Source organism: Nicotiana tabacum, chromosome 20 (genome assembly GCF_000715075.1).
Source record: "Nicotiana tabacum cultivar K326 chromosome 20, ASM71507v2, whole genome shotgun sequence".
NCBI classification, from domain to species: domain Eukaryota; kingdom Viridiplantae; phylum Streptophyta; class Magnoliopsida; order Solanales; family Solanaceae; genus Nicotiana; species Nicotiana tabacum.
The window spans coordinates 159,805,232-159,833,006 of record NC_134099.1 but is presented as its reverse complement, the minus strand read 5'-3'; the positions used below and the strand labels follow the sequence as shown (position 1 = coordinate 159,833,006).

The 27,775-nt window shown below is 35.8% G+C and overlaps 3 protein-coding genes across 3 annotated transcripts; 2 read left to right on the top strand and 1 right to left on the bottom strand.

The window, feature by feature from the left end:
- On the top strand, positions 1–27,775 carry LOC107790916 (putative transcription factor PosF21). Its single transcript, XM_075240890.1, has 5 exons — positions 1–284; positions 513–1,455; positions 8,102–8,234; positions 8,497–8,581; positions 27,121–27,775. The coding sequence occupies exons 2-5, from the start codon at positions 803–805 to the stop codon at positions 27,456–27,458; spliced, it is 1,209 nt and encodes a 402-aa protein (XP_075096991.1). The 5' UTR covers positions 1–284; positions 513–802; the 3' UTR covers positions 27,459–27,775.
- Positions 2,835–5,551, bottom strand: LOC142174731 (uncharacterized). The gene is made up of 2 exons (XM_075240888.1): positions 3,455–5,551; positions 2,835–3,365 (listed from the first exon to the last, which is right to left on the bottom strand). The coding sequence occupies exons 1-2, from the start codon at positions 5,447–5,449 to the stop codon at positions 2,949–2,951; spliced, it is 2,412 nt and encodes an 803-aa protein (XP_075096989.1). The 5' UTR covers positions 5,450–5,551; the 3' UTR covers positions 2,835–2,948.
- On the top strand, positions 16,759–18,263 carry LOC142174732 (uncharacterized). Its single transcript, XM_075240889.1, has one exon. It carries the CDS (start codon positions 16,909–16,911, stop codon positions 18,127–18,129), a length of 1,221 nt encoding a protein of 406 aa, XP_075096990.1. The 5' UTR covers positions 16,759–16,908; the 3' UTR covers positions 18,130–18,263.

The window sequence follows — 27,775 nt, the reverse complement described above, 5'->3', positions numbered from 1 at the left end:
TAGACACCAAGATTCTCGAGAATTACATTCTAAAGTTTAATCAATCAAACTAATACTACTAATTTTTACACACTTTCTCCTCGTCACAACGCGCGCACACACACTCTCTGTCTCCCTCGGAATACCCTGCCTTATATATCGTCTCCCCGAAGTTTCCCCGAGCTCTCGCTCTCTCTCTCTCTCTCTCTCTCACACACACACACGCCATTTAAACAGCTACTGTGGATTCCGTTTGTTTATTTCCCTTTTCTGGAGATCTTATCTTAAAAGCTAAACCAGAAATCGTGTAAGAAAATTACCCTTTCCTTTATGCTGATTTTTATCCCTTTTTTTATGGTTTTAAAAATGCTCATTTTCCCTTTATGTTGTTGCTCTCTTTTTGGCGTGTGCAAAAATTCCTAAAAAAACCATTGAAAACATTGAATTCTAGGGCATATTCTTTCAAAATAGTACTACTAACATTTATGCTTTCTAAAACTCCAATCTTTATTTCACAATTTTCCATTTTGCAGGGTGCATTTTACAGGAGAATGATTATTGAAAAAATTGTGGATTACAGGGGTTACCTGGAAACAGTACCCTTCGGTTAGGGGTAAGGTCACATAGTTGTTGTGGGTCGTTGTTGTAGGGGTTTCCGCTAATTTTTAGTAACTTTTTTGGTAAATATTTGAATACCCATCTTTCAGTTATGTTGAAAAATGCAAGCTCTGTCTTCTGAGTTGTAATTTTCAACTTGAGGGTTTCTTGCTATTTGTATTCAAGATTGCATATTCGGAGCTATTATGTTTCAAGATTATTAAGTATGGATAAAGAGAAGTGTGTAGGGGGTTTATTGCCTCCATCAGGAAACTATTCGCTCTTTTTGCCTTCCGGGAGTAGTTATAGTGTAAAGTCTGAGCCATCTGGATCATCAAATTTACCTCCTTTAGGGCCTGTACCTGCTTCAGAACCAAAAGCAAACCAATTTAGTCATGATATTAGTCGAATGCCAGATAACCCACCTAAGAATTTGGGTCATCGACGTGCCCATTCGGAGATTCTTACACTTCCTGATGATATAAGTTTCGATAGTGATCTTGGTGTTGTTGGTGGACTGGATGGACCGTCTTTGTCTGATGAGACTGAGGAGGATTTCCCCTCTATGTATCTTGATATGGATAAGTTTAACTCTTCATCTGCTACTTCTTCATTCCAAGTGGGTGAGTCATCTTCGGGCTCATTGCAAGCTCCAGTGATGGGTTTTACAGCTTCAAGGACTGACAATGTTACTGCCGCTGTTAGTGAAAAGCCAAGAGTCAGACATCAGCATAGTCAGTCCATGGATGGTTCAACTATAATCAAGCCGGAGATGCTTATGTCAGGAGGAGAAGATCCATCTTCAGCTGAGACTAAGAAAGCCATGTCCGCAGCAAAGCTTGCTGAGCTCGCTCTTATTGATCCGAAACGTGCGAAGAGGTAACTCCATCTGTTGCTCCTTTGTTTTTTGCTGTCTCTGACATTATTCACAATTTAACCAGTATCATAGCTTGAGCAACCATTTGGATTTGCTTCTATAATACTTTGTCATGCACGAGATGAAATCCTCATTGGAGATTTGGCAACTGAAAATGGTGGAGGCTGGGGGAGCTAAAGCTGTGAACATCCTGATATGATCTGGTTATTATGCTGCAATGTAGTTTGTTAAATGAATACTTTCTGTATTTGTTGACTTTAATTAGTGTTTTATTGGTGGTGAGTTCATTTTAGTGATGTTTCGTTTTCAACTGTTTATTACCTCCAATCACTTTGCTCCTCGAACTTTTCTGATTTTTAGTATTTTGAAGCATTCGCTCTTCACTCTTTCTAAAGTCTTCGCCCAGGGCCTCTTCTGTCAACTTTTCGCTTTAATGGCTGAAAGATAAAATAAATCCTATTAGCAGTTGAATTTAGACATGTTGTTCACAAGATTTACCTATAGGAAGTAAGAAGCCAAAAACAGCTGTTTGAAGCCCTTCATATTAGCTTATCTTGGCCTTCATTGATGGGAAGGACGTCAAGCTACTATTGTCAGCCCCCTATCGGTAATTTTGTTTGAGATAGATGCTGGGGTGCAAATTGCTTTATTTATGCTTCATTATTCTTGTCAGCACCCAATTCTATAAGACCGCGACATAGTACCTAGTGGGCTAATTGACCACGCGAATGCTGTGTATCATACTAGCTATCATTACAACCTTCAGTATAGCTAGCTCTTGTGAGTGATATAAAGTACTATGATGAAGTTAACATATACAACTCCAGTCTTAAATCGAACTGAGATACACCCATTATCAAGCTCATGGAACATGACTGCAGATTTCAGACAACTGACAAAAAAGGAAAGTCTGGATAACCCATAAAGGCACACTGAATAAGAAGTGAGGTTCACCGTTCACCAACTTTAGAAGTAAAGAGTGAGTCTAATGATCCACTGAACAAATAATCTTCCTTAAACTATCGGGTCAAGAGTTAGATAGCCACGTGCAATGCCATACTGAAGCTGAAAACTAGTAATAGTAAATATATTCTGAAAGTATGGCATTGGAAGTCCTTCCTTCAGAATATATTTACAGTTACTTGTTTTCAGCAGAGAGGACTTCCAATGCCAATACTATTAGAATTTTCTGAAGGGAGGACTTCCAATGCCATTTTCTGAAAGTGGGGTATCTGAAGTCCTCCCTCTAGTGTTCCTTGCTCTTTAGGTCCTTGCAGTGTTGTGAATAGCGTGAAGCGAGGAAAAGCGACAACCCCCATTTCACGAAAAGCGAGAAGCGAGAAGCGAAGCGCCCACTTTTTTTAAGTGAAGCGGAATTTTAAAATAAATAAATAAATAAATACGGCATAGACAACACATGTAATTGTAGGCAAATGTTCAATACTTCAATTAAAAAACTAAAGAGTAGCATCAATTAAAGCACAAAATGAGCATCCTATTCTTCTACAAGATTGTCAAATTCTTGTATTCCACTATCATTATTATATTGCTCGTCATCTTCTTCAACTTCATCTTCTTCATCAACTAGGGACAAAGTAGTTGCCTGTTTTCCCTTCCTCTGTGAACTTGAAGTTGAGGTACTCCCCCTCAAACCATAAATCCTCTCCCCAATTCCACGCGCCTCCGCAACATCACCCCAAGTGAAATCAGAAGTATCCTCAAATACTTCTTCATCTGCATGATCTTCCGGGACTCCAGTTAGCCATTCTTTAGCATCATCGATGTTGTCCAAACTAATTGGATCAATTACATTGCGAGCGTTGTAACGACGCCTCAATGTTCTATTGTACTTAATGAAGACTAGATCATTGAGACGCTTCAAGGTTAGTTTGTTCCTCTTTTTGGTATGAATCTGCAAATAATAAGTAATTAGTAAGATTAGGACAATTGAGATATAATTTAATTATCTCAATATACTAAATCTTTCTTATTAGTTCTTACATGCTCAAACACGCTCCAATTCCTTTCACACCCGGATGAGCTACATGTTAGACTTAGAACCTTGATGACAAACTTTTGTAAATCTGGAGTGGAATGACCATATTGCTTCCACCATTCAACTGTAGAAGTAGAACAATTTTTCAAAACATAATATTGATAAAGAAATAACTTATTAACCATAAAACAACATATAAGCGCTCGCTCACCTGGTGACTTCGTCTTTCTTTGTCTAATGGCCATGTTTCTTCCAAAAAGTTGCTCAGCATTCCTATAAATACTAAATTGCTCTGTGATTTTATCTTGCACGGATTCTTCAGGTATCAACTTCTCAATACATTCATAGTATCCATTCCACAAAGGTTCATCTCTTAGAATCCTCTTTTCATTGTCATAAAATAGTTCCGGGTTCAAAACAAGTCCAGCTGCATGCAAAGGGCTATGAAGCTTACTATCCCACCTTTTATCTATGATCTCAAAGACTCTTTTGTATTTTCTTTGATCACTAAAAGAGGCTTGAATAGCCTTCTTTGCCCTATCAATTGCTTCGTACAGGTAGCCCATTGGTGGCCTTTGCTCCCCATCCACCAAACGAATCACTTTAACTAAAGGGCCACCAATCTTCAATGCATGAACCACATTGTTCCAGAATGAAGGAGAAAGTATAATATCTGCAGATTCTCTCTCTCGAGCTTCCCTTCTATAGGCACTACTAGTGTACTCATCTGAAACAAACAACTTCTTCAAATTGCTTTTTTGCTCATACATCCTAGCCAAAGTCAAGAAAGCAGTAACAAATCTTGTCTTTGCAGGTTTCACCATGCTTCTTTGTTTAATGAATCTCTTTATCATATTCAATAACAAAGGCCTTTGAACAATATAGGAATGCACTCTAATTGCCTGATTAAAGACAGTACTGAAGGGTCTTTCCTTGAAAATATCACCGAAGATCAAATTAACAGAATGTGCTGCACACAGAGTCCAATAGATATGCGGGTAGCAAGCAGACATCATATCACCAGCTTTAACATTTTCACTGGCATTGTCCGTGACAACTTGAACAACATTTTCTGCTCCAATAGAGTCTATTGTACTCTTGAACAAGGAGTACATTTTGGTTGAATCAGTCGAAGAGTCGCTTGCATCAACGGACTCAAGAAACAGGCTTCCCTTAGGAGAATTCACCAAGATATTGATGATCATTTTTCCATTTCTCGCCGTCCACTTATCCATTATAATGGAACAACCAAACTTGTTCCATTCTACTTTGTGCTCCTCCACGATTTTGTTCACCTCTGCCATTTCTTTTTTTAGATATGGCCCACTAACTTCATAATAAGTTGGAGGCTTCATTCCTGGGCCATATTGGCCTACGACCTCAATAAAAGCAGCAAAAGTGTCAGTATAATTAACACAATTAAAAGGAAGACTTGCATCATACATCCACCGGGCAAAAAAGGTAACTGCACGGTCCCTCAAAATCGCTTTTGCATCAACTTGAGGATTACCACTTTTTCCTCCTTTATCTCCAGATTTTTGCGGGAAGTAACAATCCATAGGACCTTTGGTCTTGCCAATAGATCCACAACTAGAAGACATTGGTGGAAGCATCCTTCCCCGCTTTTGTGATTTTGGTGGAAGCGACGAAGCATCGTCACCTTCTTCTGTTTCATCATCATCATCATCATCATCAAGATTATAAAGTTCTTGTTCATGAATCATTTGAGTCTTTAACTCTTTCTTTTTTTGAAGGTATGCTTTCAATTCTTCCTTCACATGCCCCGGAACTTTAGGACAACATGCGACATTTGGATCACCACCGATTAGATGCGCTTTTTGACGATAGATTCCTCCATTTGTAATCTTATCACAAAAAAGACATCTAATGGCCATCTTGTTGGTCTCGTTAACTCTTGCAGAGTAAGCCCAAGCCGAGTCATTCCTATCTTCTTTTGGCGCCATTAAAAAAACAACTACATAACACATAAGAAAAGCCATAAGAACTAAGAATAAAAGACATAATAATTGGGCAGAAATTGGGCAGAATTTTTCTGAAAAAAATTCGCCAGCATTTCGGCGCTTTTTGGACGTTTAGAAAGAAAAAGAAAAAGAAGAAGAAGAAGAAGAATGAAAATAAATATGGAAAACATACCTGGTGAAACTAAGTTGTTGTTGTACTGTTGAAGTCTTGAAGAAGAAGAAGAAGAACCCTAGTTTGCTGCTAAAGAAGTCGAAGAAGTGCTAAAACAGAAACAACGATTTGGGTCTTTTAATTGAAAAAAGACTTTAGGTCTTTTAATTGAAAAAGCGTCCGCTTCGATCGCTTCTATGCGCTTCACCGCTTCTCACTTTTTAGAGAGAAGCGGTCTCTTATGCATACCTGAGCCACTTTTAATGGCAGTAGCGATACCCCTTCCGCTCTGCTTCGCTTCTCGCTTAAAGCGAGGAAGCTCCCGCTTTTTTTAACACTGGGTCCTTGTGTTGATATATCTTGGTCTCATCACTTGTCTCTAATGAATCCTTCAAGAATTTATCAAGAACAAATAAACCTGTGGTTCATTGTTAGATTTGTCCTAATTTTCTGCCTCTCAAAGATGAGGAATTTCGAGTCAATGTTGAATGTTATCCAAGTGTAAATACTATTATATTAGAGTTTTATATTGCATGAACTAGGTAACAATAAATAGTGACTTATGAAATAGTAGGATTATTTGTCAAAAAATGAAAATTGTGCTGTTAGCTGCTTTAGTAGGATGAGATACATGGTTCGCCTGGCGGATCATCCCATTAGATGCATGTTGCTACCTTATATAATTGGGTTGTGACAAATATGGTATTAGAGCTTGTTTTGCATTAAGATAGTGAGACAAAACCTCAGAATGGATACTGAGTCGCTAAGGGATATTTATATGACATCCATAATAGAGGGTGAACTGATGAGAGTGGGTCGAGTAAATGACTGTCAGTCTTATAGGTTGGGAAGCTTTTGAAGGAGAGGTGCATATGACACCTTAGACAAACTCCACTTTGAAAATGGAAGTGATATATAAGATATAACACAAGTTCACACGGTATGCCCACATTTAGGCTAGAATCTCCAAGGGACAAATTCGTGAATTCTGTTGGACCAAAGCAGACGGTACACACCATGAGTTTAAGTTGTGACATTTTCTTAAGGGTTGGTTTAATGTTTGACTTGTTTGCCAAAGGAAATGTGCGCTTTTTTCTTTCTTCGTCTCCTACTCTTCCTTTTTATGATGTGGGGGAACAGGGCACTGGATTTGGGTGGGAAGGAGGCGGATGGGATACAAACTCGGTCTGTTTCCTTTCCCCGTATGTAATTACTTCAGATGTTTCTGAGGTTAATTGACTTCAAACTATCACTCTTTGTATTCAACATTCAATTTCTTCGGTCTTGCTTTCTTTTGGATATCAATACTTGTTTATAGAGTAATAAAAGGAGGTCAAAAGAGGGGTATGGGTTTCTCAGGCTTTGTTTTTCTTTCAAAATGTTATGAATGTGCTCTATATTGCGTAATATGGCACTGACTATTCGGAAGTCATGTTAGCAGTGTTATCAAAGGCGCGCTTAAGCCCTAAAGCGAGGCTCAAAACATTTTGAGCGCTTCGCCTCGCTTAGCGGGCGCTTTAGTGTTGTCATCAAGGGACCAAGACATACTTTTCCATGCCAATGAGTGTAATCCTGAAGAAGAGACACTAAACAATTGATATTTCACTTTATCATAAAGTTTCTTCAATTTATTTGTCCATGTATTTGGTATTCATGCTTATAGATATTAGTCTTGGACAACACAAACACATTTGTAGTTTTTCTCAATTTGCGCCTTTCTTCATTAAAGCTCACGCTTTATTTGCGCTTTGTGCTTAAAGCCCCAAAACACCTTAGAGTTTTTTTTGCGCTTGCCTTTGATAACACTGCATGTTAGGAAACTGTAGCTATTTGGAAGTTCTATTAGGTTATATGCATTCCTTTCCCGAATGACATTGTATTCTTTTAATATTAGTTATATAGGCAGGTGTGGCTCTGGTGCTCATTTTTAAGTTGCATTGTTGGAAGTTAGTCTGAAAGCTGATTGTTCGGATGGCTTAAAATTCTGAAAAGTTTGTGTGGTAAGCAAAATATCTTGTATTATGAAATTGTACACCATTGCTATTTTAGATAGGTACTACACCATTGTTCGTCTGGATCATTTATCCTTTCCTTATCTACCGAGAAAAAAAGGTGTCCTCCCTTTCCAGGGTGATCAGTTTTTTCTTTTTACCGCGTGTAGTAAAAGTTATTAATCCTGGTTTTCTTAACTTCCTCCGCCATCTGACTTATGCCTTCTTCCTCCCAAGGTCTCAAATTTGGTGTCCAACAAGCTCTTAAAAGTGACTGAGGATTCTAAACATCTGCATTTGATGTCTTAATTCTATTTAGTTTAACGGGAAATTTTTTTGTTTGCTTGTTGAAGTATTTTTTAATGCTTTAAGTCGTCCAATGCTTTGAAGTCTCTCTCTCTCTCACACACACTTACTCTCATTTTGAAAATTGTCTGGCATGGTTCAAAATTCAAGTAAATTTAATACTCAAACAAATGTCCTACTACTGCTGCATTCTCACATTCTTGTCTGTGCTTCACTATACAGAATTTGGGCAAACAGGCAGTCGGCTGCCAGATCAAAGGAAAGGAAGATGAGATATATAGCAGAGCTCGAGAGGAGAGTGCAAGCTCTGCAAACAGAAGCGACTTCTTTGTCTGCTCAGTTGACCCTGTTGCAGGTATACATCAGAGCTTTCACAGCTATGCAGTTCCTTTTTTTTTTTTAAAACTTGTATTGCATTCTTTTCATGGACATGGTTGAAGAGATGGAAGTAAGTAAATCCTTGTTTTCTTGGTCTTGTATATGCATAGCATATGAATGTATATACATAAATACATATATAAATGTATATTCAACTTCTTCTATTTCTCTAATGTGCAATACGCACATATAAAAAGCTAGGTTTTGATATATCTGCATTTGTTTTCCATATGGAACAGAGAGATACAAATGGTCTGAGTGCTGAAAACAATGAACTTAAATTGCGCTTGCAGACAATGGAACAACAGGTGCACTTGCAAGATGGTAAGAAACTAAACATGACTTCGTCTTCTCTCTCAGAAAACTGACTAGTTTCTTCATCTCTTACTCCGGATGTCAGATAATTCTCCCCTTTCTTCCCGCCTCCTGATTTTGCTGCAAAATGTGCCGTTTCATCAACATCCCCTTTGAATCTATATAGTTCAGATAATTCATGCTGATTCAAATAGGATTACTATTTGGATCTGATAAGTATTATGGTGTGCTTTGTTTTCAAGTATACTTTAATTTTAGGAAAAAGTTAAGTGAAATCAAAGTTGAAATACTTCAGCTTCACATTGCATGTTTGATTGACTTTTCTGGTTAAACTAATGCAGTAGTTCCTTAAGTGCTCTTCATCTTTGTTGTCCATAAGCGCAGGATCCAAAACTGGTTGACCCTAATATTGAACAATTCTTGCAATTAAAATATCGATAATAATTCGTAGTGAAGTCTGTGAATTCTAATAGTTAGGATGTGGAGGTTCGGATGCATGCCGATAATTTAAAGTTGATTCTTTTAGATATAATGTTTTGGTTCTGGTTTTGGAGAAGGGAAAGAAAAGGGGTCTTAGTAGTTTTAGCTTTAGAGTTAATTCGAGCTACAATTCGTTCTATCTGATGAGGCTCCCAATCAGGGGCGGATTTTGGGGGCAGAGGGGGTTCCCTTCGCTGGAAAATTGCATTGGACATATAAGGCAAAATTAGTTTTATGCCTCTATATTTTTCAGCTTTTACATTTTTTCTCTCTCTACTTTCAAGCTCTCAGGCACACTCCCCGAGGAGCCCGAGAACAAGGAATCTTAGCTTTCCTTGAACACCATTAGACAGCCCTCGAAATTCCGACCACCCCACTGAAATCTTTCCGATGAAGGAGCCGTCACGCGCCGCACTTTCCGGCGACCCAGTCGCCACGCGCCGGGCGTGTGAGTCAATTTCCGGCAGCTTTTCAAAAAAAATTTTTTGGGCAGCTCCCACTACTGATAATTCCGACCAGATCTGTACAATTTTTTCAGATTTCCGACGACTTTTTTTTTTTTTTTTTTCCGGGGAGCGGGAAACCTTGATTTTAGTCCAAATTTCAGTTTCTTTCACCTCAACAACTCAACTGTGATAACCATCAAACACTCCTTATAATTTCCATAACCTGAACATCTGGGTTGTACATTATGGGAGACAACCGGATTTATTTCAACGCAGGTTTCAAATCTTTTGACATCACCAGGTGGAATTCCAACAAAGATGTATGGTTTGAATGGGTGGAGAGAAGCCGCAGCATGATGAGACGTTCATCCATGGGCAGAAAGGTAATGGAATGGATTTGTTTTGTACTTAAAGAAGCGTCGACAGATCAAATGAATTTAGTGAAGCGATGGAAGTACAAGGAACATATGTCAGAACATTTATGTACCAGGAAATACAACGTTCATGGAAGATATATGAGCATTCTGTCACTGAAGGGAGAAGGGAGGTCTGTTATTATAATTCCAGAGTTAGCTTTGAATGCAGGTTGGAAAGACATAGCAGCTAAGATAGAAAGATTCATACATCAGACCCCCAAAATGAATCCCACAGTCCCACCTAGAATCACTGTGGACAACTATCCTTATGTCAAAGCAATCAAGGAGAGTAAATGGCAATCCAATACCCTTCGAGAGGCAAAGGTCAGCATAAACAATGAAGATATCTCTGTTGTGGAACCGACAGGTAGCGAGGATTCTGGTTTACTAAAAAGATGCATTGTCGGGTCTTTTGGGAGAAAAATCAATGAGAGACCTACTTTAGCAGACATAAGGCGATGGGCTAGTGCTTCATGGAACAAAGCATATGGAGTAAACATGTATGAAATGACAGACAACATGTTTCTTTTTGAATATCCAAACAGATTCATGGCGGAGCAGATTTTGCAAGGAGACTGGAGATGGAAAAAGTTCAAGCTTCATCTGGAATGGTGGAATCATACTGTTGGATACATTCCAAACTCACAAACTGCGGAAACATATTGGATTAGAGCCATGGGGATTCCTTTACATCTATGGTCACAAAAGATCTTCAAAGAAATAGGAGATCTCTGCGGGGGATGGATAGCTACTGAAGAAGAAACTGATCTCAAAAATCATCTTAAGTGGGCAAGAATTAAAATTGTTGGTGATGACAGAAAGACTCCCAATGAGGTTGGGATTGAAAGAGACGGTATCAAAATTTTCATCCCAATCTGGGCTGAAAGACAGGCAAGATATGAGCTGAAGATGCAAGAAAACGATCAATGTTTTGAAACAGAGAGATATTTGAAAAATCAAGTGGGGTGCACCATATTGCAAAACACTGATAAAGGAAAGGCAAGTGTGCAACTTACACAAGGTTCGAGTTCGATGAATCAGAGCAGTAAAGTGGCAAACAACTCTGACTTGGCTGCACAAGTCATTTTTAATGATCTCTCGTATGAGTTTTCTGATGATATTAGGCTGAAGCCTTATATTGAGGAAATGGGAGGACCTTCTTACTTGGGGGCAAAAGAGTCCAGCCCAGGGGATCCAATCCCCAATGCAAACCTTGAAAGTATGCCAAAGGCAACACTTAACAGTTGCAGTCAGCCAGAAGGTGGAGCAGAGATAGCAAGATTGGAACAGAAGGCAGGGGAGCAGATCATAAACACAATTATGGGGGAAGATCAAGTTGGAAGTGCTTCGGAACAACTAAAGCACTTTAGCTCTGTCCAAGATTGGGAAATCGAGGAGGTGAATCCGATAGCAGTTCAACAACACAATCCATTAATGGATAAAGACATGGATGCAACACTATGGGTCCATCAAAATATGATCAAATTGGGGAAAATGTTTGGAGTAGATTTTCAAGGCCATGAAGAAGAAGCATTGGAGTTGTTAATGCAAATTGACAGTTGTAGACAGGTTAGAAGGGTGGAGACAGAGTTGGAGGTGAAGAGACAAAGGTTCAAAGGATCACTAGAATTAAAAGGGTTAACTTCGTTTGATGTCAAATTCAAGAGTGACGGGAAAAGGAGTAGGGGAAGAGATGTATCAATCATTTCAATATGAAGATATTTCAAGGTTAATTCCGCTAGCCGCTAAATATTATGAAAAGACCTTTAGCATATAATAAACTAAAGGACCCCACCGAAATTGGTATCAGAGCTAAGAATAGTACGATAAATAAACATTTACTCTAAGAAGTAAAATCATGGAAAATAACACTGAAATTGATAGTACAAATCCGCAAAAAATATCCATAAACAATGAGTCAATTACATTAAATAGACATATTAAAATAACTAAAAAATTAAGGAAAATAAGAAAGAAACTAAAAAAACTATACCTAGAATATGAATATCTAAGTATTACAAAAATAGACAAAGCTAGGTTATCTGGATTAATTGATACAATATCTAAAACAGAATACAAATATATTTACTATCTTAAAAATAAAAGATGAATAAAGAAGAGTTCGCACTAGAAGAGAAAACATATGAAAATCCAGAAGGATTAAAAATAACAATAATATTTTCCAACTTAGGAAGAAGATACAAGAAAATAGGAAATAACCTAAACTTAATGTTAGAAAAAGAAACGGTAAAACTAGAAGATAGTTTAAGCGCAATGGTAGAATAACAAAAGAAAACGAAGAAATAGATAGAAAACGAGAAACTAAAGAAATACAACAGCAAGCTAAAGAAAAAATACAACAGATAGAGGAAGTAAAAACACTAAAATAACAGAATTAGAAAAAGAATTAGAAATACTAAAACAGCTATATACAAATAAACTAAAAGAAAAGGAAAAACGTAAAGAAGAAGAACAAGAGCTAAGACTGACAAATGAAATAGAAAAATTTAAATTACAGTTAGAAGAAGTACAGGATAATCCACCGAATATAAGCATAAACGAAATAAATGACCAAGGTGATAACGACAAAGATCTAGGAGAAGACTATTCAGAAACAAGTGAGACGTACACGGAACTTATAGAAAAAACAGAAAAGATAAAAACAAATCCAGAAATAAATACAGGAGATATGACCGAGGATAAACCAAGCACATCAGGAATAAAAAATCCAAGGCAATTAAACCCAACCTATTACAGAGTAAGTTATGATTCATATGATAGGAACAAAACATTATGGGATAAAAGGCTAAATAGGAAATGGACACCAAGACAGATAACTGAACAATGTAATTTTTTAGATCTAGATTGTGTAGCAGATATAAATAAAACAATCCAATTGTGGATAGGATATATCTCAAAACAACTAATAGATAATAAAATAGTAATAGCTGAAACACCAGGATATATAGAAAGAACACTCATAGGAACAGTAAAACTATGGCTACAAAATTTAACAAGTGAAAGCTTAGATACATTAAGAAGTAATAAAAAACTTGATGGTACAGTTGCAACAACAGTCACAGAAATATTGAATAAATATGAAATAGCGATAAGAAATGAATTTAGTAGTATGACAACGGAAGTAGAAGAACAAAATAAAGAAAAAACTACAAATAGAAATTTAATGACAAAATTAGCAATATGTAATATGTGTTATATAGACGAATATATTTGTGCATTCAGAAACTATTATTATAAAGGAACATATAGTCCAGATGAAAGTAAAGAAATAAGAAAATTATATTTTACCAAATTACCAGAACCTTTTAGCTCAAAAATAATAAAAAATTGGAATGAAGCAGAACTAGCAGATACTCTAGGAGCTCGAATAAAATTTCTACAAAATTGGTTTATAGAATTATGTGAAAAATATAAAGAAAATATCAAAATGGATAAAATATTAGTAAAAAATTTGGCATGCTGCAAAAATAGAATAGCACCCCAATTCGGATGCACAGATAAATATTACAAAAAAGAAGGAAAGAGAAAAAGATATAAATCCAAATATAAGTATAAGAAACCAAGAGGAAGATATTATGTGAAAAATTACAAACATAAAAAACCATATAGAAAAAAGAAAAAACTAACAGAATGTACTTGTTACAATTGTGGAAAGCTAGGACACTTAGCTAAAGATTGCAAATTACCAAAAAACCCAAAGAAGAAACAAATTACCGAAATAATAATAGACAATGATAAATATACACAAATGGAATATATAGATTATGAATTAGGAAGTGAAGACAGTATATATGAATTATCAGAAAATGAAAAGGATATAAATAATAATATAATAGAAGAATCAGACGAAGAGAATTATGACTGAAAAGGATATACAAATCATACAACAAGAAGAACACCAAGATGAACAATCTTCAGAACAAAAAATAATATTTGACACCACCATATTTGAACAAATAAAAGGAAAAGAATTGGATCTAAGCATAGACAAAATACTAAAAGTACCAACAATAAAGAATTGGTTTAAAAGACAAAAAGAAGAATACTATGTAGTAAGCCAAAGAGAACATATAATAGACTGTAAATACATTAAAGGTAAAGCAAGAATACCAATATTAAATAAAAAACTATTAAATAAAGAAATACAAGATATAAAAGCAAAAAACCCAATAAAATACGTACATTTAGGAGGAACAGAGATACTAATAAAAGCATGTTTTAGAGAGGGAATAGATACCCCTATAGAAATATACTTGGCGGACGATAGAATTGTACAACCTATAGAAAAAAGTATAATAAGTGCAGTAAGAGGTAACTTAATATACCAAAAATTTAAATTCATAATAAGTGCCAACTATTCAGTGGCAATATATGATAAAAATATAGATAAATCATTAGTGTTATACTGGAAAATGTCTGGAATAGAACTAGCACCAGGAAGTAAGATATTCACAGCAAGATGTAAAAATCTATATGTCTTAACAACAAAACATAAGATAACAGCTAAAAATAAAATAAATAAAATTAAAATAGAAAATCCGTTCGAAAGAATAGTATCAGTTATAGACAACAATGATTATAGTTATAAGGAAATGGATATAGAAGAAAACTTAGAAATAGTAAAAGAAAGATTAAGCACGTCAAAACGAAAGTAATGAAATACCAGAGACATCATCAAGAATAAGTACATCAAGAAGAATAGATTACATAACTCCACAAAAATTAATAGAACAAAAAATAGAAGAAATAAACCCACATCATTATTATATAACAGGAATAATGGACCAAAGAAAATATTTAATATTGATAAATACAGGACAAGAAGAGAATTATGTTATAAGAGAATTAATACCAGAAAAAGAGATAGTAACAATAGAACAGCAATGTTCAGAATTACCAAAAGCACTAAGAAAAAATGAAGAAACAACTGAAAAAGAATTAATTATTGGAGGAATACCAATATTAATAAATTTTAAAATATATCAAGGAGATAAAAACATTACACTAGGAATAAAATGGTTAGAAAAAGTCAAACCATATAAATTAGAAGATAGACAATTAACAATAAGTTATGAAAATAAAAAGATAATAATCAAAAGAACCTTAATATAATGCCAAAAATATATATACTTGCCAAAATAATAGTAGAAGGATATTATAATAGATATTATACACCTATGATGGATACAGGAGCAGAAGCTAACATGTGTAAACATAATTGTCTACCAGAAAATAAATGGGAAAAGCTAAAAACCCCCTAGTAGTAACAGGATTTAACAATGAGGGAAGTATGATAACATACAAAGCAAGGAATCTAAAAATACAAATATGAGATAAAATATTAACCATAGAAGAAATATATAGTTATGAATTCACAAATAAAGATATATTATTAGGAATGCCATTTTTAGATAAGTTATTCCCACATACTATAACAAAAACACATTGGTGGTTTACTACCCCGTGTAAGCAAAGGATAGGAGCAAAAAGAGTAAATAATAAATTGAGAAAAACAACACCCTGGATTAAGGGAAGTGAGAAAATTACTCAGAAATTAGAAAATATGACACAAAGCAACCATAATATAGAGATAATCATTTTCTCAATAAACAAGATAAAACTACTCCAAGATAAATTAGAACTACTATATAATGATAATCCCCTACAAGGATGGGAAAAACATAAAACAAAAATAAAAATTGAACTAATAGATGAAAATAGTATAATAACACAAAAACCTTTAAAATACAATTTTAATGATCTAACAGAATTTAGAATACATATACAGGAATTATTAGACAATAAGTACATACAAGAAAGTAATAGTAAACATACTAGCCCAACATTTATAGTGAATAAACATAGTGAACAAAAACGAGGAAAAAGTCGAATGGTTGTAGATTATAGAAATTTAAATGCAAAAACGAAAACATATAATTATCCGATACCAAATAAAATACTAAAAATCAGACAAATACAAGGATATAACTATTTTAGTAAATTTGACTGTAAATCAGGATTTTACCATTTAAAACTAGAAGACGAATCTAAAAAGTTAACAGCATTTACGGTACCACAAGGATTTTACGAATGGAATGTATTACCATTTGGATATAAAAATGCACCAGGTAGATACCAACATTTTATGGATAATTACTTCAACCAATTAGAAAACTGCATAATATATATAGATGATATACTATTATATTCTAGAACAGAGAATGAACATATAAAACTACTAGAAAAATTCATACACATTGTAGAAATATCAGGAATTAGTTTGAGTAAAAAGAAAGCAGAAGTAATGAAAAATCAAATAGAATTCTTAGGTATACAAATAGATAAAAATGGAATAAAAATGCAAACTCATATAGTACAAAAAATAATTAACTTAAACGAAACACTTGATACGAAAAAAAAGTTACAATCATTTTTAGGATTAGTTAACCAAGTAAGGGAATATATCCCTAAATTAGCAGAAAACTTAAAACCATTACAGAAAAAATTAAAAAAGGATGTAGAATACCATTTTGACGAAAAAGATAAAATACATATAAAGAAGATCAAAAATATGTGTAAAAAATTACCAAAACTATATTTTCCAGATGAAAAAAGGCACTTCACATACATAGTAGAAACTGATTCTAGTGACCACAACTATGGATGAGTTCTAAAATATAAATATGATAATGAAAAGATTGAACACCATTGTAAATGTTATTCAGGATCATACACGGAACCACAATTAAAATGGGAGATAAATAGGAAAGAACTATTTGGATTATATAAATGTTTGTTAGCATTTGAGCCATATATTGTTTATAACAAGTTTGTTGTAAGAACAGAAATACACAAGTAAAATGGTGGATAACACGGAAAATACAAGATTCAGTAACTACGAAGGAAATAAGAAGGCTTGTATTAAATATACAAAATTTTACATTTACAATTGAAGTAATAAGGACTGACAAAAATGTTATTGCAGACTACCTATCAAGACAAAGGTACCCAAACTGATGAAAGCCAAGAAACAAAAGATTTATTTGCAATCCTTACTACTCTATCTTTACAGATGGATGGTATGGGAAAAAGATTACAACAGCTAGAGAAAAGCCAGCCAAGTCAGCAGCATGACTATAAAGATGCGGAGCTAAGTCGATCGGAAGACTCAAAACTTCCAGAGTTAGAAGGAGACGTTGGGAAACTCCAAAAAACCCATAACAAAGTTTGTTTATATACAACTGCAGGTACAAGTAAACAAGTTAACAAGAAGCCACATACCAATGTCAATTTAAATAACATATTTGATAAACCAATTACTCCGAAAAGGCCAAAAGAAACAATAGTTAAGACACCACAAACCTCAACCTATGCCAACAGCCTACACCAAAATAAAAAAATATACAACCATATTACCCAGACTTATATTGAAAATATATACAAAATCCAAACATTTCTAAACCTTAACCCCAGAGCAACTACTACAACAGATCCAACACAGGACTATATAACCCAAAAACTCCAAGGATATAATAGACTTATTGCACATCCAAAAACTAGATCCAATTTAGTAAAAACATGTTACAATTACGGATTATTTAGCACGGTATATACCTATGATGGAGAAGAGATAAGTGGAATACCAGAACTATATAAAGCATTTATTACATTTAAAAGAATTACAAAAGGAAACCTATTTTTTATAAAATTCTATACAGCACCAGCTGAGATACTATACGATGAAATAAAACCTATTATACAGGTTGTAAAAATAGGATTGACACGAGATATGATAATACCAGAAGAAATAGAACAACAACCAGAAATACCAAAAATCGAGATACCAGGTTTTTACGCCAACAAAAGAATAATTGGAATAGAAACTATTATCCAAGAACTAGCCAACAATTATTTACAAGAAAATGCTATTTGGAGCTACTACTTAAGAGATCAACTAATGATATATGCGAATTCAAGAGAACTACGACAAAGAGATATGGATGAAGTCCAAAAATGGATTTTATCATTACTAAAACCGGAGATACAACCAACTACAAGAGCACTAAAGAAAGGATTTATTTCCAATGAATTATTGACAAAATACTGCAAATTAGTAGGGCACAAATACCCAGATCATATATGTTCAAAATGCAACGGAGAAGATAATCATGTACCAGAAGTACAACTGGAATGAAGATATCAGCCTAAAGACAAATGAGGAAGACAGCTATTGCAAACAGACAATGTAAAAAGTCGTAAAGTTAAATAGTACGAGCCATATTCATGAACAGTAAAGGTCGTTCATGAAGAGTCGTTTAAGTATGTAAAAAGTCGTAAAATAAATAGTACGAGTCATATTCATGAACAGTAAAGGTCGTTCATGAAGAGTCGTTTGTAAACAGTAAGAGTCGTTTAAAGCTTTCTATATATAGTTTGTAAATCCGAGGAAGAGAGGACACACCCTCACCTTCTCTCTCTTATAAGAAATATTTGAGTTATATACAAGTCTCTTTAACAACTATGGAACATTCAAACAAGTTACAAGATCAGACAAGTTTATTCATAATCATGTCTAACTAAACTTTTATATTCCTTATAATCTCTTGAATATCATAACTGTTTATCATGTTATAGTACTGTTATAAAGAACATCTTGAGAAAGTTTGCCATGTCTAATAATGCTGAGAGTAGTTAAGCCCAGACTATGTCATCCTAAGGTCGAAGCCGGTAGGCAAGGAAGCCGTTTAGGGGAGTAGACAGAGTTGAGGCGCTGTTAGGGTAAATGATTGAAGCAAGAAAAACATGGTAGTGACCAGAAAAGATTGTTCAGTATAACTTATTAAAAAATGATAAACTCTATGATAAACAAAGAGGTTAGAGGGAATATGTTTAGTAAACACATGATAAGAATAAAGAAAAATAACAATCTTATGAGCAACCACACATAGCTGCTAGATAACAATAATGATTACAAAATACTCATATTATATACTTTTAACCAACTTAATAACGATATTAGAAGAAAAATTTACGATATTTTAATTACTTTTGAAATAATAAATATAATGGAACAAGGATATATAAAACTAATTCTATCAGAAGAAATAGACGTCTTAGATTTATATGAACTAGATTTATATTCAGATTAATGATCAGTTACGAATATCTCAAGTACTGGTTACGAACTTTAGAAAATATAAATTTATTAAAAAAAATTATTAAAAGAAAATATAGAAGAATATCAAAAAACCCAAGATATCCAACACTTAGAATGCACGAGAGAAAATATAAAAGAAATTTCAAGGTTAATTCCGCTAGCCGCTAAATATTATGAAAAGACCTTTAGCATATAATAAACTAAAGGACCCCACCGAAATTGGGAAAAGACCTTTAGCATATAATAAACTAAAGGACCCCACTGAAATTGATATTCAAGAGATTATAAGGAATATAAAAGTTTAGTTAGACATGATTATGAATAAACTTACCTGATCTTGTAACTTGTTTGAATGTTCCATAGTACATGTGTATACAACTCATATACATGTGCTAGCTATGATGTAGTACATGTGTATACATGTGCTACACAACTTGTATTACACATACTATACAACTCATATACATGTGCTAGACAACTTGTATGTCAACACTCCCCCTCAAGTTGGAGCATATATATTGATCATGCCCAACTTGTTACAGATATATTCAACACGAGCTCCATTCAAAGCTTTTGTGAAAATGTCTCCCAATTGATCTCCAGTTCTAACATGACCTGTAGAGATGAGCTTTTGTTGAATCTTTTCACGAACAAAGTGACAATCTATTTCAATGTGCTTAGTCCTTTCGTGAAATACAGGATTAGAGGAGATATGAAGAGCAGCTTGATTATCACACCACAACTTTGCTGACAATGTAGTTTGGAAGCCAACTTCACTTAATAGTTGATGTACCCATACAACCTCACACACAGATTGTGCCATAGCTCTGTATTCTACTTCCGCACTTGATCGAGATACGACATTTTGTTTCTTACTCTTCCACGAAATCAAGTTTCCACCAATAAAAACACAATATCCTGTCGTGGATCTGATATCGGCTTTTGACCCTGCCCAATCTGCATCTGTGAAACACTCAATGTTAGTGTGTTCATTATTCTTATATACTAGACCCCGTCCTGGAGATCCCTTTAGATAACAAAGAATCTGCTCCAGAGCCGCCCAATGCCTGACTGTTGGGGAAGACATAAACTGACTCACAATGCTGACAGAGTATGCGATATCGGGACGAGTTACTGTAAGATAGTTCAGTTTCCCAACCAATCTCCTATATTTCTCTGGATCTTCGAATAACTCACCGTCTTCTTTCACGAGTTGTGTGTTAGGAACCATTGACATGCTGCATGGTTTAGATCCCAACTTTCCAGTTTCAGCTAACAAGTCAAGAGTATATTTCCTTTGGGACAAGAAGATGCCTTTCTTGCTCCGTGTAACTTCAACTCCCAAAAAATACTTTAGTTGCCCTAAATCTTTCGTCTGAAATTGAGTGTGAAGGAAAGACTTTAGAGTTGAAATTCCTGTAATATCACTTCCAGTAATAACGATGTCATCAACATATACTACTAATAAAAGAATACCATCATAAGACTTTTTATAAAACACCGTATGATCGCAATTGCTTTTCTTCATCCCATATTCTAGAACAGCCTCACTAAATCTGCCAAACCAAGCACGAGGACTCTGTTTCAGCCCATAAAGAGATTTTCGAAGACGACATACCTTTCCACACTCCCCCTGAGCAACAAACCCAGGTGGTTGCTCCATATATACTTCTTCCTGAAGATCTCCATGTAGAAAAGCATTCTTTATATCAAGCTGATGCAGAGGCCAATCATAAGTAGCTGCCATGGAAATGAATAATCGAACAGAAGCTAACTTCGCGACCGGGGAAAACGTATCCAAATAGTCGACTCTATAGGCCTGTGCATACCCTTTTGCAACAAGGCGTGCCTTAAGGCGAGCTACTGTCCCATTAGAGTTAAACTTAACAACAAATACCCACTTGCACCCAATAGCCTTTTTGTTAGTGGGCAGATCGGCCAACTCCCAAGTACCATTCTCATCTAAAGCCATCATCTCTTCTATCATTGCATCATGCCAACCTGGGTGGGACAATGCTTCACGAACAGTTTTAGGTATCCTAGCAGAATCTAATGATGCAATAAACGAGCTAGAAGAAGTAGACAAATGGTCATAAGACACAAAAGAAGAAATAGGATAAGTACATTGTCGTGTACCTTTGCGAATGACAATAGGAAGATCCAAACTAGGATCTGAAACACAGGAGGTTGGATCTACCGACGAAGCAGAAGTAGGTAAAGGATCGGGTTCTGAGGTTTGTTGTCGCCAGGTATACACACGAAGAACAGGTGACTGCTCGGATGGTCGATCGAGGGAAACGGGTGACTGAGGAAGAGGTGTTGGAGAACTAACTGGATGTGTGACAGTGTAGACCAAAGTATCATCTTCTTCCTCAGGACTGTTATAAACATATGAAGAAAAGAACGGATAATTTTCATGGAATGTGACATCGGCAGACACTAAGTACCTTTTGAGATCTGGAGAATAACACCGATAACCTTTCTGAAGACGTGAGTACCCTAAGAACACACACTTAAGGGCCTTTGGATCTAATTTAGTTACCTGTGGACGAACATCACGAACAAAACAAGTACAACCAAATATTTTGGGTTCAATAGGAAATAATGGCTTAAGAGGAAAAAAGAATGTTGTAAGGAATATTACCATGAAGTACAGAAGATGGCATACGATTTATTAAAAAACAAGTTGTAGAGACGGCATCAGCCCAAAAACATTTTGGCACTTTCATTTGAAAGAGGAGTGCTCGGCCTACTTCAAGAAGATGTCTATTTTTTCGTTCCGCAACCCCATTTTGAGAAGGGGTGTCAACACAAGAAGATTGATGTAGAATACCATTTTTAGCCATATAATCTTTAAACAAATCTGAAAAGTATTCTTTTGCATTGTCACTCCTAAATTACGAACGGAAACATTAAAATGAGTTTTATTTCAGCACAAAAAGCACAAAAAATTGAAAACAACTCCGAACGATTTTTCATTAAATATAACCAAGTAACACGAGAATGATCATCCACAAAGGTAACAAAATATCTAAAACCAGTTTTAGAGATAATAGGACATGGACCCCAAACATCGGTGTGAACTAACTCAAAAGGTAAGTCGACCCGTTTATTGACTCTAGAAACTTTAGGAAGGCGATGGTGTTTAGCAAACTGACATGACTCACAATCTAAAGAGGAAATACTCTGAAACTGAGGATATAACTTCTTCAAACTAGACAAGGATGGATGACCCAATCGACAGTGTACATCAAAGAGAGACAACACAGTTGAACAAGAAATGGATTTCGGCACCTGTGATTCAAGAACATAGAGACCCCCAGACTCAGAACCTTTACCAATAATCTGCTTCGTCGTAAGATCCTGAAAAAGACAATAATTGGGAAAAAATGAGACACAACAATTTAGAGTACGAGTAAGTTTACTGACAGATATTAGATTGAAAGAAAAATCAGGCAAATTTAAGACGGAACTAAGGGAAAGAGAACATGTTGGGTTAACAGTGCCAGACCCTAAAACATATGAGGTAGACCCATCGGCTAAAGTAACTGTGGAACATTGGGTATGCAACTGAAAAGTGAAAAAGAGTTTAGAGTTACCTGTCATATGATTTGTGGCACCAGAATCAATGACCCATTTGGATGACGAAGGGAGGAAACACTTAGTGGTTTTACCTGACTCGGGGATAGTATTGATAGGAGGAGATGATGACTGAGATGGTGAAATAGTCTCGGAAGTGGCGATGTTGGCATACTGAGATCTTTTGTTCTTATTCTGAAGCTTCACACAATAACGTATGGTATGACCGAGCTCATGACAATAAAAACATTCAACTTCCCCTTGCTTTAGGTCTCGACTATCGCTACTCCGATTGCGATTACTATGACTCTTATTCTTTTGGACGCAGCTAAGCAGAGCACCACTATCGATCGTGGCTGTCGGACCTGGATGAGACTTTTCAGTACGCAACACTCTTGTAAAGGCCTCTTTCAAGGAAGAGATAGCAGTCCCAGATAAAATTTGCGATTTGGCCCCTTCAAATTCGGGAGAAAGACCAGAAAGGAAACTCATGACCGCCAGTTGTTCACACTGAGCCTGTTGTACCTTCACATCTGGACTAAACAACAATATAACATTAAGCTCATCATACACCTTCTTAAACTCTGAGAAGTAAGTGGTGAGAGAGCGATCTTGCATGGATGGATGGTAAAATGCCTGGCACACATCATACATGCGAGACAAGTTTTCTTTGCCAGAGTACAAAAAATCTAAATAATCCATTAGATCCTTCACATAATCACAATGAGAAACTAGATCATTTACCTCACTGTGCATCGAATTCTTGATTTGGAGAAACAATTTTGCATCCTCCTTTAACCAGACTGATTTAGTCTCATCCTTGGGTGGATCATCAACCAAGTGGTTCTTTTTGTCGATGCTCCGCAAATAGAGACGGATCGTCTTACTCCAATCCATGTAATTGGAACCCATGAACTTATTCTCCGTAATTTTGGACATAACCGGAATGACATCAACGGTAGGTTTCGTTTCAGTCATCTTGCACCCGAATAATAGCAGAATCAAATAGTCAAGAACAGTGCATTGAACAGTGAACAGTGATATTTGAACAGTACAGTGAACAGTGAATAGTAATATTTGAACAGTGAACAATACAATGAACAGTGCCGGAACAGTGATCTTGGAAAATGAAAGTTGGCAGGAAAAAAAATTCTGACAGTACCACTTTGGTCGGAATAGTGAGTAAAAATCTGTAAAGAAGCGGCCGGGGCAAAAAATGGTCGGAAATAGTGAAATAGAATCAAAGCAGCGAAAGACTGTTCTGAACAAAAATAATTCGAACGGGGAAAAAAAAATTCCCAACAACAAACTGATGAAAAAACTTCAATGCTCTGATACCATGTTAGAAACCAAAGAAGTTCTATATTTCATATCTAGAAGAGAAGATTACAAGGCCTATTTATAATACTAATTCACCTAATCTATTAATTGTCATACGCCTAATTACACCTACTATACAACTCATATACATGTGCTAGCTATGATGTAGTACATGTGTATACATGTGCTACACAACTTGTATGTCAACACTCCCCCTCAAGTTGGAGCAACATGATCAAAACGGCTAAAGTCAGTGGATGGGTTAAAGGTTTTGAGGTAAATAGGAGTGGGGCAAACAATCTAGAGATCACACATCTCCAATATGCTGATGATACTCTAGTCTTCTGTGACGCTGAAAAGGAACAACTTAGATTCCTAAGGATCATTTTGGTCTTATTTGAGGGAGTCTCAGGATTACACATCAACTGGAGAAAGAGCAATATTTCCCCCATTAATGAAGTTAACAACATGGAGCAACTGACACAGATAATTGGAGGAGAAGTAAGGTCCCTACCAACTATTTACCTTGGGATGCCTCTTGGTGCAAGATCCAAATCAAAAGAGATCTGGAATTCAGTCATAGAAAAGTGTGAGAAGAAGTTGTCAAGATGGAAATCGCAATACCTATCATTGGGGGGCAGGCTAGTTCTAATCAACTCAGTATTAGACTCACTTCCTACCTATATGATGTCTTTGTTCCTAATTCCAGCCGGCATTTTACAGAGATTGGACAAACTTCGAAGATCATTCCTTTGGCAAGGTAATAAGGAGAAAAGTCTTCCATTTAGTTAAATGGAAGACACTCACAATGGCTAAAAAACAAGGTGGTTTAGGAATAAGGAATTTGAAGAATCAAAGCAAGGCTCTTAGAATGAAATGGTTATGGAAGTACTCTCAAGAACCCCAATCTTTATGGGGCAAAGTGATCAAAGCTAAGTATGGTGAGGAAAATAACTGGGTGTCAAAAAAAGTCAGAAAATCATATGGAGTAAGTGTGTGGAAATCCATCAGAGAACTTTGGCCTATAATGAAGAATCACTCCTCCATAAGAGTGAACAACGGAAGGAACACATCATTCTGGAATGATAACTGGTTAGGAAACGGAAGCTTAAAGGAAAGATACCCCGATATGTTTGGTTTAGCACAAAACCAGCATAAGACAGTAGCTGATATGAGGAGTCATCAAGGATGGGAAATCGCTCTAAGAAGACAGTTGAATGACTGGGAGATAACAAGATTAGCTGACCTTTACAAAGAGCTGGAAGCATTTAAAGGATTACAGGAAGGTTTTGATTCACTTTGGTGGAAGAGGCACAACAGAGGGGTTTACCGGGTGAAGGATGCATATAAGATTTTGAATCATAATAATCAACAGGTAGACCCATGGCCTTGGAAACATATATGGAAAACAAAGATACCATACAAGGTAGCATGCTTCACTTGACTACTAGCAAAGGAGGCGGTATTAACCCAGGATAATCTCATAAAAAGGGGAATTTCTTTGTGTTCAAGATGTTTTCTCTGTGGGGAAAATGCTGAAACTGTCACCCATTTGTTTCTACATTGCAAGATTACAGACCAACTATGGAAAGTCTTTATTAGTCTTAGGGGCATTTCATGGTCAATGCCTTACAGGCTTAAAGATGTCCTTTATAGCTGGGAAGAAGCTGGAGCCGAAGCAACTAGTAGAGATAGATGGAGGACTGTCCCGGCTTGTATCTGGTGGACAGTTTGGAGGGAAAGGAACGCTAGATGTTTTGAAGATAGAAGCAATCCAGTGCAGAAAATCAAACTCAATTGTATTCTTCTTTTTTGTTTTTGGTGTAAACAGATTTACACAGAAGATACATTGACAATCATAGACATACTAGGATCTTGTTAGGTCTCAAATATGAACATCTACTATTCCTCTTCATGTAAATTTGGTTTTCTGTGCAACCTATGTACTGATGTTTTAAATATATACAATAGTTACCAATTCAAAAAAAATAATGTTTTGGTTCTGAAGGTTTGGTTATTTCAGATATTTGAACTTTCAAAACTTTTGTTTGTCTAGCCAAGCACTGTCATTATAGTATTATTGATTATTCAGAAAATATATATTTTATTCTCCTTGATAGGCGCCAATATATTAGGTCCTATTCTGTTAATTGGTATTAGTTACTTTTAAAATTTGAATAGGCATACATTTCTAAGTAAGATAATATCCTAAACAAGTAATTCTAAGGCGGTGCCGCACTTTCCTATTCTAGAATGCCAGTGCCAAATTAAAATCACCTTAGAAAGGAGAGTGCATCACATAAGAAAAGAAGGCTAACTTTGGTAAATAATTGTTTTCAGGTTGTGGGATGCAACCTTAGAACTCAGAGAGAAATTTTTCTTCACCTAGTGGATTCAAAGAAATAGACCATGTCAGAAAGATAACGCAATATGGCCGCGATCTTTTAGCCCATTAATGGGCCTTTACATATAAGTAAAGGACATGAATACATGCCGCATCTCACGGGATTAAACTGAATTATTTTTCACGGGATTAAGCATATTACTTAAGTTTTAAAGATCATTGGGAAGGAAAGTCAGCACTGAATTCAAGGTTTATTGTGACTTTTGCAATCTCTTACCAGTCCAATCAAAGTCCAGCAGTTTGACAGAGCTTTAACAATGTTGGGCATCACCAAGTAAATGCCTGAATTAGCATAATTAGTGTGCCAGAAATCAGTTACCTCCTGTAGCAAAGGAGCAAATATATGCATCCTCTGCTACTTCTGTTGTCGTGCATTGATTGGTCAACATGTTCTCCAGCTCTTTTGTGTCGGAATTACTTTTACCTCTTCATTTTTCTTGTCAAACTGCATCCTAGTCTCGTACAATGCTGACAATTCACACCTGTGGAAACCCGAAGGCATAGAGATAGATGTGTTAAATACCTCGTTGCTACAACTGATTAGGAGGTTCCACCTGACTAACTTAGTGGTTAAGTGCTTCTGTGCAGACTTTCTATGTGAAATGGTGTTCCTTGGTCTATGATTTCCCTGTAGTGCTTATTGGGTTCTTGAATGCATGACCAAAAATATTTAAGCAATTTTTTTTTTGAACATTGTTCTCTTTGTTTTTTCTGCATGTATGTAGCATTGAATGATGCACTTAAGGATGAAATACAACATCTCAAAGTGCTAACTGGCCAAGGCTTAGCAAATGCTGGACCTATGATGAACTTTCCAGCATCCAATAATGGAGGCAATCAGCAATTTTACTCTAACAACCATGCAATACATGCGTTATTGACGGCACAACAGCTTCAACAGCTCCAGATACATTCTCACAAGCAGCAACACCAGTTTCAGCACCATCAGCTCCACCAGCAGCAACAGCAGGAACAACGATTGCAGCAAGCTGGAGATATAAAATTGAGAAGTTCAAGTTCATCTGCTCAAAATGATCATGCTTCTGATAACGGAATGGATTAAAAAGTGCAGACAGACATGGCCGGACCAGGCAATGAAGATTTAGTGCATGTTCGAGCCTTCATGATGTCATATAGCTCAGCTTTCTTTTGATTAGCTTTCATTAGCTACTCTCCGACGTTGTACTGCTCCCTAGGGTCTTGGTGAAATTGTAGTTGAAATTGCGAAGCTGCATTCATTTTGCATGTCGTATTTGACATGGACTTGTTCATATAACCTGGATCTTTAGGCTTAGCTCATTTGTACTTAAAACACTAAGCACCTACTGTGCTTTCAGTGTATCATCTGTTCAGCAATGGAGACAACGTGTTTTGGTGGTA